Here is a 16,730-nt window from a genome sequence, read left to right on the forward strand (position 1 = left end):
AACATGCACTTAATATTTTCTAAAGTCTTAACAACAAAAAAAGACCATATCCTCGAATGAGGATTAAAGATATATATATTGCATGTGTTTCTTACGATATACATAGATCAAACCCACAGGACAACCAATAATCCCCCTGAACAAATATGAATGCTAGGGCTGGGCAGGGGCTACATGGTGTCTAAGTTTTCAAAGTCTTGCCTCCCTCCCCTGCCATCCCCCCAGCACCCCGGCCAAGTCTGGGCCCTCCCCCTACCAGTAGTCGTAAGTATCGTCCCAGTTGTCAAAGTGCACCAGGAAGCGGCTGTCCACCACGTCGGTCACGCTGGCCACACAGACGAGGGACGGGTTCATACGGTCCACAGCCTCCAGCTTCATGCCCACCTGGAAGCCCAGGGGTGGGGGACTCTGGGGGCAAGAAGAGGGGCTGCCACGGCCAGCCAGGCAGGCCACTGGCAAGGGAAGGAGTGGGTTCCCTAAGAGTCATGCTGGGGTTAGGGGGTGGGATAGACAGGCAGAATCATAAGCCCCAGCCCAGAGCCACTCAGGAACTTCCGGCCCCCAAGGAGCATTCAGAGGACACCTCATAATGGCAGAAGGTGAGTGACTGGCAGGAAGGTGCACATTCACCCAAGTGTACCAGGTGGAGCGCAGCCTGCCCTACCCAATGAGACAGCTGTCATCATCCCCGTTTGAAAAGTCAGACAACCTGCCCAGGACCACAGTGCTAATCAACGGTGGGCCAGGATGGAAAAAGTTTGACTTACAAGTCTCATCCCCTCTCACAAGAGCGGGCAGACCCCCACCAGTCACTTGGGCACCTGCAGGATGGTCTCTGGGCTGGGCTGGAGGTGGCGGGTAACTGCCCAAATGGCATGGCAGGGTCCCGGGCCCAGGGGAACCCTGGACTTTTTTTTTTTTTGCTTGAGAACAGTGGAATTATTTGGAATGTTTTACAAATGGTTGCCACATCAACAACAAAACAGGTAATTACAAAATATGTACATCACAACATGCTTTTAAAGACACTTTGCATTGTGCTCACATTCCCTTAAATGTTGGGGAACCCTGGACTTTTGATATAGTGATATTTTTAATGGTAGGAGAGACCAGAACAGAGCTGAGAGCACCGGAAGAGGAGCTCTCCTCGGGGCAGTCAGATACCCTGGGCCAGCTGCCGTGACGCTGTCCCCGGGGCAGGTGTCCACTCTGGCTCAGGGGCACTCACGTGGCTTTGGCTCACGAACAGGTGCTTGGGGGCAGCCTGAGCCCTTGTGCTGCGCAGGTACTGACTCCAGCTGAACTCCTCCTCCTTGTAACCTAGGCCCCGCACGGGGATGAACAGAGCGCCGTGCAGACAGAGGCTGGGCCGAGGCCAGGGCACCCCACCCTGAAGCAGCAGAATCGGGCCGGCCTGAGGACCCCACCGCCCTCAAGAGCCTGCCCAGGGACCCACGGCCGAAGCAGGACACCTTCGGTGGACACTCAAAGGGCAAGGGCACAGCAGAGCCCCGGGGCCACGTCACAGCAGGAGGTGGTGGAGGGAGGCTGGCTGTGCGGTGGGGAAGGGAAGGGAGCCCAGGGGAAGAAGGGATGGGCCTGAGGGCCCCCGCCTCACTGTGACCAGCCTAGCGAGGCCTTACCTTTGGGGGGCTGCAGCTTGTGCCCAGTCTTCTCAAACCAGCCAGCAGGGTGGATGTCAGGGGAGTTGGCATTGATCCAGAAGTCGTGGCACTCAGAATACCCATCAAAATGCAGTCGGAGACGATAGCCACACACCTGGCCCCATGAGGGGGAAATCACAGGGACTCTAGTGCCAGCAGACACCCACTCCTTCGCCTTCACCTCTCCTGCCCGGCCTGGTCATCTCGGGGCTCTAATGCTAGCAGGCTCCCCACCTCCCTTCACTCCCAGGTTTCCGCCTATCCTGAACCTTGTGCCATACTCTCCTGCAATGAGGAAAGTTCATGTACTTGTGAGCTCTGAGTTCTGGGTACAAGACAGGCACATCCGGTGGCATCCTCCTGCCCTTTAAGACCTAGACAGAACCCCAGGGGCACCTACCAGGGCTCAGGCGTGCTCAAGGCCCCCCTGACCTTTCTTTCTGCTTCTTCTCTCACTGCTTCCCAGTCGCACACTCTGCTCTGGCCCCACTGAGCTAACGGCAGCTCCGTGAACACGGCCTGTTTCACACCCCAGAGCCCTTGCTCACTTTGCACCTTTTGCCTGGGACACCCTAGCCATTCACAACTCGTCTCTCAAGGCTCAGCAGAGGAGCCCCTGCCTCGGTGAAGCTTCTCCTGCCCCCTCACGGCCTCTCTGCTCTGCTCACGTCGGTCCCACGCCTGTGGGGTGTCACTGACATGTTTCCCTGGCTGATTCCCACACAACTGTGAGCTCCAAGACGACAGGCACCTTGTTGGACTCATGCCAACGCCCCTGCTCTTGGGATCTCCTCGTTCGCCCAGCACTGAAGTGCACACCCACGTAGCACCATCCCCAGCCTCACACTTCCTCTGGTTTCTGTTCATTTTTCGTCTTTCGATGCAGCCACCTCAATCCCCCACTAGACTGCGTGTTTTCTGAGGGCAGGAGCGTGTCTCCCTCATCTGAGCCCGAGCCCCGGATGCCCCTGGCAGGCTCCGTCAGGCTATCCTGAGAGACACCATCAGAATGGTGGTGCGAGCCTCGGCTCACCTCGGCCACGGTGAGGATGAAGTACATGGATGGGTGCTGGGGGTCGATGCCTTCCAACTTCATGCCCAGTCTGAAGCCGTTCTTGTTATGAGTGACCGCCTGGTACTGTCAACGCACAGATTGGAGAGGACCCAGCTTCCATCCAGCCTTATCCTGGCCTAGTGGGCTTGGGGTGAAGGAGCTGCCTTTAGACCCCACCCGCCGGTACTACCAAAGGGGTAACTTATTTGGGGGTCTTCAGTGCAGGGATTCAGAGGGGGACAGAATAGCACCCAGGTCCCTTAAAAATGTGCATTGAGTCAGGACTGGAGTTAAGGGTTCTCATCCAAGTCATTTAAAGTTCCATATACAGAATTGAGTAGAAGGCACCAGAATTCAAAAGTCTGCAGGCCCAGTGATGGGGGAGCCTGGTTCCACCTCCTTATTTCTTCCCACCCTGGACATCCCTTATTGTGGGCTCTTTTCTACTCTGGTCCCCAACCAGGCTCTCCCCTTTGCATTCCATCCCTTTAAGAGATGTCAGACACAGAAAACACCAGAAGGCCTGAGCTGGGTGGTGAGTCCTCGACTGGGATGCAAGCATTTCCTAGGCGGAAGCTGTCCCACTCACGTCCTGGAAGAGGCTGACCGGGGCGGTGACGGCCTTCTGCTCCTCAAGGTAAGACTCCCAGGACCAGCCTTCCTTCTTCTCCCCCGACGCTGCGGACAGGAGACACAGGCTGACATGGGAGAGTGGGGATGGCGATGGAGAAGGCCTGAGGGCCAGAGCTGGCTACGAACGGACTTTGTTCCGTTTTTCTTAGAACCAAAGGGTCAGAATGGGGGCCCAAAGAGCAAGGTCAGACCAATGACGGGTTCAGACTTGCTCAGACCAAAGGGAGCAATGCCATGTGATACTCAAGTCTTTGGATCCTGAGCCTGGCAGCGAGACCTACGTACACGGGACAGAGGCTAAACAAACAGATGAGATAACCCCAACCAAGAACACACATGTACTAATACACAAACCATAAACATTGCTTTTTTCTCATACTCTCTCACACACACTAACTGATGCTTACCTACATATGTACAACACACCATCACAACTGCCACCTACTCTCCCGGCCTCACGCCTCCAAATGTGCGTGCACGCAGTACTTGAGTACATATCCACAGGCCGCATACCAGGCTGGCTGCAGTTCCACTCCTCACTTCCTGGGATGCTAGCTGTGGGCTGTCCCTCTGGGTCCTTCCTTTCTTCTCGCTTCTCCTGTGGAAGGCAAGCCTGAGCCCAGCTTCCTGTCCTCATGCATTAGAGAGGAGCCCCAGTCGCTATTCCCGGCCCCTGCCTGGCTCTCTGGCCACATGGTGTTTTCCCCAAACAGGTGGAATTTCTCCTAGGCCCCCAGAAGGACTACAGCTCCAGCAGACAACTTCTTACCACTTGGACACAGAACCACACGAACACCCCCCTCACCACCACCACCACGAGCTACACAGCCGGACTATAATTCACCTCATTCCCAGGGAGGGGGACAGACACGAACACCTGCCTGTGCTGGTTCTGACTGCCCACTGGGACTCTCGTGCTGTCTCCTCCAGCTTCTCTGCAACTAGAGCCCCGTGCTCCCTGGCCTCTGGCCTAGTGACTGGGCTCCCGGGACGGAGCTCTCCATCTGTCCACTCAGCTCTCCTGGGTGCCGGTTCATGGGAGAGTGTGTTAGCCCTGACACTAGACGGAGATGGGAGCCCCAGAAAAGTAGCAGAGTGACTTATGCATTCCCCTCCAGCCAGGCACAGGACCTGGCTCAGGATGAGACCCTAAAATGTGATGAGTGAGTGAGTCATTCAGTGTCTTCTCTGGCCCAGTCCCATGACCTGGATTGATGGAGAGGATAGTGGGATTGAGGGATAGCCTCTGGCCTCCCCCTTCCCTCCCACGGTCCTCTTCCTACCGCGGCGTCTGGCTCCGACTCCTCTGATGGGCTGTGGTACTCCCTGTACTTCCTCTTCTTCACGGGTTTGAGGAGCTCAGAAGTGCTGGTGTAGTATTTCTGGCCCGAGGAGTTCTCCACTATGACTGACCTGAGGGAGGGGCAGCCTGAAGGAGAGAACCTCTGGCCCACCAGGCACCACCCCGCCCCTCTCCGAAGCCATAAGCAGAAATGGGACTTTGGGGCCCCAGAGCGGAGCAAGTGGAGGGGTGAGCCCTGTGCCTTACCGCTCCTGAAACAGCGGGGGGCAGCCATCCCTGGAGGAGCCAGGATCTGGACGGGAGCCTGGCTGAGGCTCACACGCCTGGCACTGACAGGTGGCACCATTCTCGGGGGGGTCTTGCGGGGGGTCTCCTGGAGGGTCGTGGGGGAGGTCCGCTGTGGGGGCCAAAGGGGCCTCAGGCCCTCCACCCCATCCCAGCCACACCCAGGCTCCTCCCACTGCGGAGCCCACGTCCCCCAGGCCCTGGCCTCCCCCTTGGTCCTACCTCCTCGGGCTGCTCTACTGGCCACCGCCCCGCACCCCCCACCCCCCAAGCCTTCCCCACCTACAACCAACCCCTGGGCGCACCTGCAGGAACCCGGCCTCGCCCCCGACCGTGGCTCCACCCGCGCAGGGGCCCCGCTCAGGCCTGGGCTCCTACCCGGCTGTTGGGGGCCCGCATCGCCGCCTCCCGCCGGCGCCTGGCCGGCTTCGTACTCCGCCACACCTTCCCGACGCAGCTCGGGGCTCGGGGGCTGCTCGGCTCCCACCATGTTCCGAGGCGCGTACTCCGGTAGCCGGCACTGGAGCGCGGTAGGGTCTCAGGACCGTGACACGGTGATTCCGTCCCGGCCCTGGACCCACCTCCAGTCTCACCGTCTCTCTCCCACCGTCTCTCTCCCACTGTCTCACCCAAGCCACGCCCCCAGCATCGCGCTGGGCCCCGCCCACCCAAGCCACGCCCCAGTATCCCGCTGGGCCACGCCCAAGCCACGCCCCCAGAGCCCACTCCCCACTCCCCACGTCTCTAGAACTCGTCGTGACTCCAAGCCCCACCCACGGAGCCTACATCCCCGCCAGCTGCCCCCACTTTCCACCTCTGGTCCCACGAGCCCCACCGCAGCTGAGGCTGGACCCCGCCAATCCCCAGAGACACTGACCCGTAGGCCGCCCCCAGGAGGCGGGGCCGGGGCCGGGGCCTCGGCCTCGGTCCACCCCAGAAGCCGCACGGTGCTGGCGCTGGAGCTGGCCGCCGGCCCTGCGCTCAACTGCGGCAGAACGGTGGCCATGACAGGTACGCTGCCGGGCACTCGCTGCGGGGCGCCCACATGGATCGGCTCCCGTGGAAAGCAGGGCACATCCAGGGAACTGCTGGGCAGGCCAAGGGTGGCAGAGCTGGCTGTAAACAGATACCCAGTCAGACACGACACAGGTGAGCCTGGTGGCTCGACCCCAAAACCGCCACGCATGTGTAGGCAGGTGAAAGTACCATCTCCTCCCCGGGATCCACACCTGCTTGGGCAGGCATGGGGATGCTCCTCCTCCCAAGACCCCTGGCTTGGCCCACCTGGAATGATGAAGGCAGTAGTGGGCAGGTGAGGGCCAGAACCTGGGCTGCCCCTGGCCACCAGGTGCACGCTGACCTCCCCTGTAGAGGGCCCCTTCAGGGTTCTCAGCATCTCCATTTCAGCATGCCCCTCCATCCAGGTAGGCCTACAACCAGAACACAGCCCCAGGGTGATCAGGGAGGGAGAGGGCTTCTTTAAGGAGGAGGCCCACCCTCAGAGAAAAGTGTGTTCCCCGCGGGGAGTAGGGTGTTTTAGGAACATAACATTAAGTCTGACTCCTGGCTGTAACCAGGTCACCCGGTGAGGGCTCTGGCCAGGCCCTGCACTTCCCCTCACGTGGTAAGATGGGCATGTGTGAGGGTGCTTCGTAAACTGTGACATACAGAACTGACTCTGGGGAGCATGTCTCAGGCCAAGGTTCTGTCTTCATGACAGAGCCCAGACCTAGTCCAAACTCCATCTTTCTCAACCCTCCACCTCCATCCTTCCTTCTCCATCTGGGGTCTTGGAGCCCGCAAGCACCAAGTTCTCCCTCATTTGTACAGGTCCATTTCCCCAGGAGGTGGTCTTGCCTGATCATGTTCTTTTATGCCACCTGTCCACCATGCCCTCTCCAAGCACAGTGGACACTCAGACATTTGTTGCATAGCCCTGGCCAGTAAGGCTCAGTTGGTTGGGTGTCATCCCATGTACCCAAAAAGGTTGCCTGTTGAGTTCCCATCAGGGTACATGCCCCAGTTGTGGGCTTGATCCCCAGTGGGGGACATACAGGAGGCAGTCGATTGATGATTTTCTCTCATCATTGATGTTTCCGTCTCTCTCTCCCTCTCCCTTCCTCTCTGGAATCAATAAAAATATATTTAAAAAACATAAAGAGGTGGTTGAACAGGTAAATGTAGGGGGACAAAAGACTTAGTGACATAGATATACTTAATATTAATCATTACTTAACTCCTAAAATGTGTTAGCCACTGTCCTGGTTGTCTTACCAACACTATTCAGTAGAACATTCTGTGATGATGGAAATGTCCAACACAGTAGTTACTAGTTACATGTGGTTACTGGGCACTTGAAAAGTGTGACTTGAGAAATAGAATTTTTAATCTTATTTAATTTAAATAAGTGGCCATAGTTATTGTATTGAAAAGCACAACTTTATACATATTTTAATTGCCTGTTGGCTCAGTCTTCAAACCACACCTCAAAGTCTGACCATTTCTCTCCGTGTCCATTGCCACCATGCTAGTCCCAGCCACCATCAGCTCTCCTTGGTTTTAGAAACTGCCTCCTAACTCATTTCCTGTTCTTTCTCTCCTGTCCCCCTGTAGTCTATTCTCCAGTAAGAGAGAGCTTTTAAAGTGTAGATCACATTATTTATTATCCAAAATTCTTCAATGGCTCTTCATTGCCCTTAAAATAAAATCAAAATGCTTTATCCTATAGAATCTAACCCGTCTTCCTCTCCACCCTCATCCCCCACCCGCTTCCCCGTGTTCTCCACCCTGGACGGGCTCTGGTTTCCTTCTATTGCTTGACATACCACTTCGGAGCCTGTGCCCTGGCTGTTCCCTCCACCTGGAATGCTCTTCCCAAAGCTGTCTGCTTGGCTGCCTTCTTCCCATCCTCCAGGCCTCAGTTCAGTAGTCACCTCATCAGAGGAGGTCTTTCCTAACCTCTCAAAGTAGCAGCCCACCCCTCACCCTTTTTTACTGCTTATCTCATTACTGTGTTTATTTCCTTCATTATTATCAATAATGATCTTCATTTACATCTTTATGTTTGATCAGTCATCTCCATATAAATGTAAGCTCCATGAGGGCAAAGATGTTATCTGTCTTGTTCACTTCTATATCCCTGGCACTTAGAATGGTGCCTGGCACACAGTAGGTACTCAACAAGTGTGTGTGTTGGATTTCGATAATTTCAACTTGTTAATAAACAGCACAGTATGGAGCTTTAGCCGGCTGTGCAGTGGTTAGAGCATCAGCCTGAGGACTGAAGGATCGCAGATTCCATTCCATTCAAGGGCGCATACCTTGGTTTCAGGCTCCATCCCCAGCCCCAGTTGGGGCATGTGAGGGAGGCAACCAATCGATGTATCTCTCTCACATTGATGTTTCTCTCTGTCTCTATCTCTCCCTTCCATTCTCTTTAAAAAATCAATGGAAAAAATATCCTTAGGTGAGGATTAAAAACAAAAATAAAAAACACTGTGTTGATACTTGGTTGCTTTAAGGTGTTAGCAGTGCTTGATAGTGGCTTCTGGCATACAAATTAAAGGAAAGAATGTGAGCCTCGTTTTTGTTTTTAATAATGTAGTGCTTATTTATTTTTTTAAATGGTACAGATACTTTATTTTTATTTATTTTCTTTTTAATCCTCACCCGAGGATATTTTTTCATTGACTTTTAGAGAGTGGAAGAGGGAGGGAAAGACAGAGAGAAATATCCATGTGAGAGAGACACATTGATTGGTTGCTTCCTGCATGAGCCTGACCAGGGCCGGGGCCAGGAAGGAGCCTGCAACTGAGGTACATGCCCTTGACTGAATCAAACCCAGGACCCTTCAGTCCACAGGCCCATGCTTTATCCACTGAGCCAAACCGGCTAGGGCTGGGCCTAGTCTTAAGACAGAGTTAAGACAGTTTGAATCTCAGTTCCACTACTTAATACCTATTACTCTGAGTAAGCAGCTTACCCTCTCTAAGCTCAGTTTCCTCATGTGTAAAATGAACCTGGTAATAGTATCTACCTAAAGGGCTTTGATTAAGATTAAATGAAAAAAAAAATCTGTGAAATCTTGATAGCAGAAGGCCTTCAACAAATACCAATCCAGCCTTGGCCAGTTTGGCTCAGTGGATAGAGCGTCAGCCTGTGGACTGAAGGGTCCCAGGTTCGATTCTGGCCAAGGGTACATGCCTGGGTTGTGGGCTTGATCCCCAGTAGCAGGCATGCAGGAGGCCGCCGATCAATGATTCTCTCATCATTGATGTTTCTATCTCTTTCTCCCTCTCCCTTCCTCTCTGAAATCAATAAAGAAATATATATATTAAACACACACACACACACACACACATACACACACACACACACACACAAATACCAATCCACTCCCTTTTAACAGAAATTCCAGGAAACTTGGTAGCTTCTGGCTAATAACATGTAAGCTGCTTGCTTGCAAAATCAGCTTACAATGGTTGCTGTCTCTCTCACCCTCCCTCCTGATATTCTTTTGAATTTGTTTATTTTCCAGCATTTCCTTCCTAAAATAGAGCCCATCCTCCATATTATAGAGTGTATACTCAGGTAGGCAAAGGCAAGATACGTAACCTGATTAATTAAGGCAACATTCAAACCAAGGTCTGTTTCCCCTTTTACACTTATAAAATACAATTCCCTGAATTTCAATTCCAATTATTTTGCTTCGCACAGCTGACATACTATCTGTACCATTTAAGTTCTTTTCAACAGAGTCAACCTGTTTATGCAAAACATTGTCAGTCATTCAGAGTGACTGCGGTTACTCTTGAAAGAATTCCATTCTGTTTCCAACCTATCACATGTTTCAGGTCTATCCAGGGGAGGGACTGAGAGGACTGCCCTTCTGCTCAGATTTGCTGCCTTTTCTCCAGCACACACTGCAGGGCCAGCTAGGTGTCAGCACCGTTCTGTGCTCTGGGAATACAATCTCCAATAAGACTGAGTGCTCTCGTGAAGCGTATATTCTAGAAATAAGGGATAAAGTTGAGGCTGGGGATAAAATTTGAAAATCATCATGAAGAGATGGCCTTGAAAACCTTAGGTCTGAGAATAAAGAAAAAGGGGGAAGCCTTGCAGCACACCAAGATTTATAGGATGGGGAGCGGATGCTCTAGCAAAAGAGACTTAGAAGGAATCTGCAATGTGGTGAGAAGGGATGCAGAAGAGTCTGGGCTTCTGGAGGACACGGGAGGCAATTTTTCAGGAAAGTAGGACTGCTCGGTGGTGTTGGACGCCACTGACAGATCAGTCAGATGCGGGCTAAGAGCTGGCCATTTTAGCAATAAGGAGGTTATCAGAAACCACAAGAGCCACTTCAGAAGAGCTGTGGACACGAAAACCTGGACGGAGTGGGTTTTAAAGAGAAATTGTTTTTATGAAAAAGAAAATACAACAAAACAAAACAAGAAATCATTGATCAGTTCGATATTTATTGAGCACCTACTATGTGCCAGACACTCTTCTAGGCAATGCAGATTTATCAGTGAACTAAACAGACACCTCTGCCACAGAGTCTACAGTCTAGTGGGGAAACTGACAATAAGGATTGGTTCGGTAGGAAAATAGAGACAATGGGTCTAAACTCTTTCAAGGGGTTGGAATGTGAAGGAGAGCATGGAAATGGTATTTGGAGAGTGATGTGGTCTCAAGGAAGAGTTTTTTGTTTGTTTGTTTTGCTTTTAAAAATAGGAAATGTTACAGCAGGTTTGTAGCTGATGAAAATGAACCTACAGAAGAAGAAATGAACAGTATAGGAGAAAAAGAATAATTCTAGAAGACAAGCCCTTGCATGTGCAGGAGGGAGAGGATCACCCTGTGCACCTTTGTGTTGGGACCCATTGTATGTGGTTGTGGGCTCTTGGCTAGCAGCACCTACTATTTCTATGGTCTTTCTCCCTAACTAGACCATTAGCTTTTCTGAAGCCTGGAACTGCCTTCTCTATTACTTGAATTCACCCCTCCTTTCCGCTACCACCCCTATATTTGAAGCTTACACAACATGTTCATAAGCAACGCCCCACTAGATCCACCCAGCAGCACAACTGGTTTGATGCGGCTCCTAGGCCTGAGCCAGGTGCAAGGAATCCATCCACTCCTACCCCTGCAGTTGGGTCACACGTTCAGAACCTCACTTCTGTGGCTTCTGCACCTGCTGTTCCTTCTGCTTGGTGCCTTTCCCATCTTTCTGGAAAATTCCTAATCATCCTTCAAGATGCAGCTCGAGTGACTCCCAGAATCCACCCCCAAAACAAAGTTAATCACCCTCTCTCCTGTGTCCCACTCCACCACAATCTACGCATTAACTTCTCCGTCTCCCCGAGACCCAGAACAAAGCACCTGGTGTGCAGAGAACTTGATCCAGAGATTGCACCCCACGAACAGTCACTGAGTGAATGAATCACAGAGGTGGGAGTAAAGGCTGGTCAATAATATAAGAAACAAATGGTACTGAAATACATAAATGGCTTAGCCATTCTTGCCTTAGGGACTAGAATACTATTTCCTCCTTCTGTGCTGCTCAGAGGCCGGGAGAGGAGGGGATAAAGTGGGAGGTCCCAGCTACTGGGAAAGCCATCACTGAGAGCCTTCAGCTGTCAGCTTCTCTGGGAATTGCCCTCAGCCAGAGGAGCTGCCCCGCCAAGCGCCCTCTCCTGGAAGCGGCTATCCAGTTGACCAGTTGATACCAGTTATAAAGGCCCGGCCCCTTGACTCAATTTGGGGCACCTTTGCAAAGCCATCTCAGCCCCAGAGCTTCCCTTGGGACAGGCTGAGGCTTCTGTTGAGACTACACAGGCAGTTCAGCTTCTTTGCCCAATCACCCTCCTGTAGGGGTGATATTTCCAAGGGCACCCCAATAAACCTACACTCAAGCCTCCCGCTCAGAGTCTGTTTCCAGGGAACCTGACCTAAAACAATCGTTGGATCCCCAGCGCACAGCTGTGTCTGGCATATAGCAGATGCTCAAGAAATACTTACTGAGTAAATGTGCTGTGTGTATTTTTTCTTGGTCTCTCTGTCGGCCAAGTTTCCCCCACATTTTGCCTTGCAAGGCCTCCTCGTATACAACAGACGCTCAATAAATGCCCTCGGTCTAGGCGTTGGAGGTTGGGAGCTAGAGCCTAGACAGATACACACACACACACACACACACACACACACACACACACGGCCGGACGCGGGGGGGCGGGGGTTGTGGGGGGGGAGGGGGGAGAGGATGGGAGCGGGTTCCAGGGGAGGGAGCCGTTGCCCGCCTTCCATTCGAGTCCTCCCGGGATTAGTAGAGACGGCGGCGGGCCGGGCGGTCACTGATCCGTGAGCCTCGCAGAACGATTACTTTTTAAAACGCCAAAATGGCGGAATTCTTTTTATTCTTTCCCTCTATGGCAGAAAACAATAATTACCCAGTTTTCCGTTATAAAAATCGGAAATGAACGGAAGGGAAGAAAAAGTTTGCCAAATGACCCATTTCCTAAGAAAACCCAAGCCCCGCCCTCTACTACTGCCTTCCATTAATGAAAAAGTCTTAATTGGTTGCATTTCATAGAAATGAAGCCTCCTCTCTCCCGACCCACAGGTCGCGGCCCGCAGCAGCCCGGCGGACACCCCAGCCCCGCACCGCAGGGCCCGCCGCTGTCCGCCCAGACCCCTTCAGCTCCCGCCCCCCGAGCCTCCGCCTCAGCCCGCGGAGCCGCACAGCGGGGCAGGAGCCGCAGCGGGCCGCAGCCCCGGGCGGTCGCTGTGCGGGGCGGGGCCGGTTGCGCGGCAGTCCCGCACCCCGGGTCCGAGCCCACTGGCCTGCGATCTCCCTACCTGCGAGGCCAGCCAGTGGCCGCCCAGCGCCGAACTCGGGTCGGAGCCCAGCCCGGCACGCGCCTGCGCGCACCGGGGGACGGCCCGCCTCCCTGCAGGACGCGGGGTGCAGACGGCGCGCGGCGCAGGTTTGGGGGGCGCGGGGCCCGCGCGTTCGGCAGCGCCCGCGCCCTCTGCTTGCCTTCCTGCGCGGCGAGGCCGCGTGGGCCTGAAGCCCCTTCCCTCTGGCGCCGGGCTGCTGCGCGGGCGGGCGGCGGGAGCTTCTTCCCGTCACCCACCGCCAGCAGCGCCCGGGGGGCGCGCGCACCACCGAGCTGCAAGAGAGAGCCCCGGGCTGAGAGGTGGTGAGAGAAGCGAGGCTGCACTCCAGCAAGCGCCCCGGCCGGTCGCTCGCTGTCCCACGCCTTTCCACCGCTCCTGCCCCCCACTCACCCTCACCCCCTGCAGAAGGGGAGCCCAGGAACATCCCTGAAGGCCCTGGAGAGGCGAAGGACTGCGATCCAAGGGAAGGAGGCCGCGCGCGGCGTGGGCTCTGACCGGCCCTGCCTGGGTTAAAGGCGGCATTAAGCCGCTCCTGCGTTTGGATGACTTCACTGCCTTTGGCTGAGAGTGTGGCTTGGGGCACAACACTTTATCCTCCATTTGTAAAAACTGTCACCTACTTGCTGGCATATGGTGGTTCTCAGTAATCGTTCCTGTGGTTGTGTTGCCTGGAGCAAGTCACCCCTCCTCTGTGCTTCAATTTCCTTGGCAGCTCTATCTCTCGCGTCCACAAGATAACTAGTCAATTCTCCCTTTACTGGTTCCTGTGGCATTTACATGGATTTGTGTAATGTAAGAGGTTAAGAAACTGCGAGCTCCAAGAAGCAAGGAAAGAAACATTCGTTTTTTATCCCTAACTCCCAGCACAGAGCGGGATGCTGAGTGAATGCTCAATAAATATCTGTTGACTAAATGGTGTGCGCATGCGGGTGAAAACACAGCGCTTCTTGGTACATTCTAGAGCCCCAGCCCCCTTTCCTACACCAATGATTTAATCGAATCTATTAAGGTGGTGGCCACAGGTTGGACCTACAGGTTCCTAACTTCAAGTCCAGATGAGGAAATTGTTCCTTATCAATTGTAGGCAAAATTCCCCAAATTGTTGTGGTCATCAGGTTTAATGTATGCAGCATTAAACTATCCTGGTTGCTATGCCAATGCACTGCATGTGTTCTTCCTCCCTGCAATGTCCCTTTTTAATCATATATTATTGGGAACAAGGTTGCATCAGTTGAGGATGCTGGTTGCCATAACAATAGGTTTCTTTTTACACATCAATACACACACAATCATCCGCTCATTTTTCTCTCATCTCTACACAGACTTGTGCTTGTTCTAGATTCCAAAGGGTTTATTTTAGGTTTTCAGATGATTAAAAAAAGTGGTGGAGCTACACAAACATATGGCTTCTCAACAACATGCATCCTTGAGGTAGTGACTCAGACCAGTATGAGCTGGGGGACCCTGGAATGAGCATGGATTTGAGCTGCTGAGATACCATTTTTCTGTTCATTAACAGTACGTTGGTTTTCATACCTTTGGTGGGCTTGCTTGCTTGAACACCTTCGGGGATGGAGAGCCCTTCCCAAGTTAATGTGATTTGGGGAAGGTTCTGCCTCCTATAGCCAGAATTTGCTCTGCTGGTCCAGTGTGCCCTCAGGGAGCAAGTGAACAAGTCCAACCCTTTGGCCCCTAGTGTCTTCTTTAAGTTAACCCCCTAACCAAGAGTGGACCCCCAACATTTAAAATACTGATGATTAGAACCCTGGTTGGTTTAGTTCAGTGGTCAGAGCACCAGCCTGTGGACCGAAGGGTCACGAGTTTGATTCCCGGTCAAGGGCACATACCTCGGTTGCAGCCCCAGTTGGGGCATGAGCAGGAGGCAACTAATTGATGTTTCTTCCTCTCTCCACTTCCTCCCTCCCTTCCACTCTCTCTAAAAATCAATGGAAATATACATATTGATGATTAGAAACACTGAGAAAACTTATTTGTAACACCTTTCTGTTCCTACAGATTTTAATTCATCATTGGGGCAATCCATGTGTTTTAGGAAAATCATCAGGATGTGCCTTTTATGTAAGTGTGAAAACACTTCTGCTTTCAGCAACATGGCAGACTTTGCTAATAGGGAACCCTTTCTAACACAAACACCCCCAAATCCTGGATAAAATATTACAAGAAAGGAAGCAAGCCAGCAAGCCAATAAAGGAGGAAAGTAAATTCATTGCTGAATTTGTAAGAAGGAAAAATCAGCAGGAGCCAGAAACGGAGAGGCCAACAGAGCAAGGAGGCCTGATATCTCCCTTGTCCTGGAGGTAGCTATTGGATAGAGGCAGGAACCAGCTGCTAGGGAGTCGTTTCATCACACCTATGACAGATGGAATCTTGGGTCATGTGATAATGGGAGTTGGAACTGAATCCCCTGTATAAAGACTGGACACCCCCCACCCCCAGACTATATACTTGTGAGCCCATGGTGGGGAAGGCAGGGGAGGGCCACATTTCCATCAAACATGGTTAGCTTAAGGTACCACTTACCCCTGGGCGTGGGTGTACGTTATCCAGCACATCAGAGACTAACAAAATTTCTATCTGGCTTTGGGAATTGTACCTATATTTGTAACCACGAGAAAAATTTGTCTCCGTGAGGCCAGAGCCCCAGCCATTTCCCTTACCCCAACTGTACTAAATATCTGAACCTTGTTCTCAATGTATTTGTTAGAATTCATGTTTTACAATGATGCCGAGGCACCCAATGAAAAAGAATCAGTCGATCAAATTGCATTAGTTTTCCCTAGCCAGTTTTGCTCAGTGGATAGAGGGTCGGCTCGAAGACTGAAGGGTTGAAATATGATACTGGTCAAGTGCACATACCTGGTTGCAAGCTCAACTCCGGGGCATGTGTGGGAGGCAACCAATTGACCTGTCTCTCTCACATCAATGTTTCTCTCTCTGCCTCTCCTCCTCCCTTCCACTCTTAAAAAAAAAAAAATCAATGGAAAAATGTCTTTGGGTGAGGATTACAACAACAAAAAGTATTATTTTTTTTTTTATTGCTGCTGAATACACATCACCACAAGGTTACTGGCTTAAAACAAATATCACTTTATTATCTTATAGTTTTGGAGGCCAGAAGTCCATAATGGGTCTCACTAGGTCTCAAGGTGTCAGCAGAAGTGCCTTCCTTTCTGGAGGCGGTATAATTTGTTTTCTTGTCTTTTTCCAATTTCTACCTTCCTTGGTTTATGACCCCTTCCTCTGTCATTAAAGCCAGAAATGGACAGTAACAGTTTTATTCATGTCACATCACTGTGACTGACTTTTGCCTTCTTTTTCCATCTTTTAAGGGCCCTGGTGATTACATCCGGCCCACCCAAACAATCCAGGATATTCTCCCTATTTCAAGGTCAGCCGATCAGCAAATGTAATTCTATTTGCAACCTTAATCCCCCCTTGCCACATAACAGCACATATTCACAGGTCCCAGGAATTACAATATGGACATCTTTGGGGGACCATCATTCTGCCTACCACAAAAACTAATAGTAAAATTGGTCAAGTAACTGATCCTCTTCTAGAGAGCTGGTGGCAGAGATGCAAAAGACTGAGCCCAATTGTGCTTCTTAAGCCTTTAGTCCTGTTGTGTTTCCTGTAGCTAGCTGTAGTAACAAATTACTGCAAATTTGGAGGCTTAAAAAAAATTTATCTGGAGATCAGAATCCAAAATGGGTTTCACTGGGACAAGATAAAGGTGTAGACAGTGCCGTGCTTGGAGAGAATTGTTTTCTTGCCCTGTGGCCCTTTCCAATTTCCAGTCTTCAAAGCCATCTTCCAATTTCTCTGTTTACGAATTCACACTTTTTCTGATTTTTGATCACCCAGCCTCTCAGTT

General features: G+C 52.0%; 1 protein-coding gene across 9 annotated transcripts in view; it reads right to left on the bottom strand.

Moving 5' to 3' along the window:
* Positions 1–13,112, bottom strand: part of L3MBTL1 (L3MBTL histone methyl-lysine binding protein 1) — a 31,522-nt gene extending 18,410 nt beyond the window's left edge. For 7 of the 9 annotated variants that reach the window (XR_009454192.1, XM_059707044.1, XM_059707045.1 and 4 more), the window contains exons 1-12: positions 12,794–13,112; positions 6,224–6,369; positions 5,817–6,055; positions 5,318–5,459; positions 4,901–5,051; positions 4,635–4,764; positions 3,865–3,949; positions 3,308–3,396; positions 2,698–2,802; positions 1,644–1,779; positions 1,229–1,320; positions 257–408 (exon numbers count right to left, since the gene is read on the bottom strand). Coding sequence is in view for 8 of the 9 variants with exons in the window: in XM_059707044.1 (XP_059563027.1) it covers positions 257–408; positions 1,229–1,320; positions 1,644–1,779; positions 2,698–2,802; positions 3,308–3,396; positions 3,865–3,949; positions 4,635–4,764; positions 4,901–5,051; positions 5,318–5,459; positions 5,817–6,055; positions 6,224–6,359 (1,457 nt within the window). In the remaining variant the exon portion in view is untranslated. Of the gene's footprint in view, positions 1–256; positions 409–1,228; positions 1,321–1,643; positions 1,780–2,697; positions 2,803–3,307; positions 3,397–3,864; positions 3,950–4,634; positions 4,765–4,900; positions 5,052–5,317; positions 5,460–5,816; positions 6,200–6,223; positions 6,370–12,793 lie in introns of those variants that run through there. The other 2 variants (XM_059707040.1, XM_059707042.1) reach the window with 2 other exon arrangements.
* Between the last annotated feature and the right edge of the window lie 3,618 nt (positions 13,113–16,730).

The sequence above is a fragment of the Myotis daubentonii genome, chromosome 8 (assembly GCF_963259705.1).
Source record: "Myotis daubentonii chromosome 8, mMyoDau2.1, whole genome shotgun sequence".
NCBI classification, from domain to species: Eukaryota; Metazoa; Chordata; class Mammalia; order Chiroptera; family Vespertilionidae; genus Myotis; species Myotis daubentonii.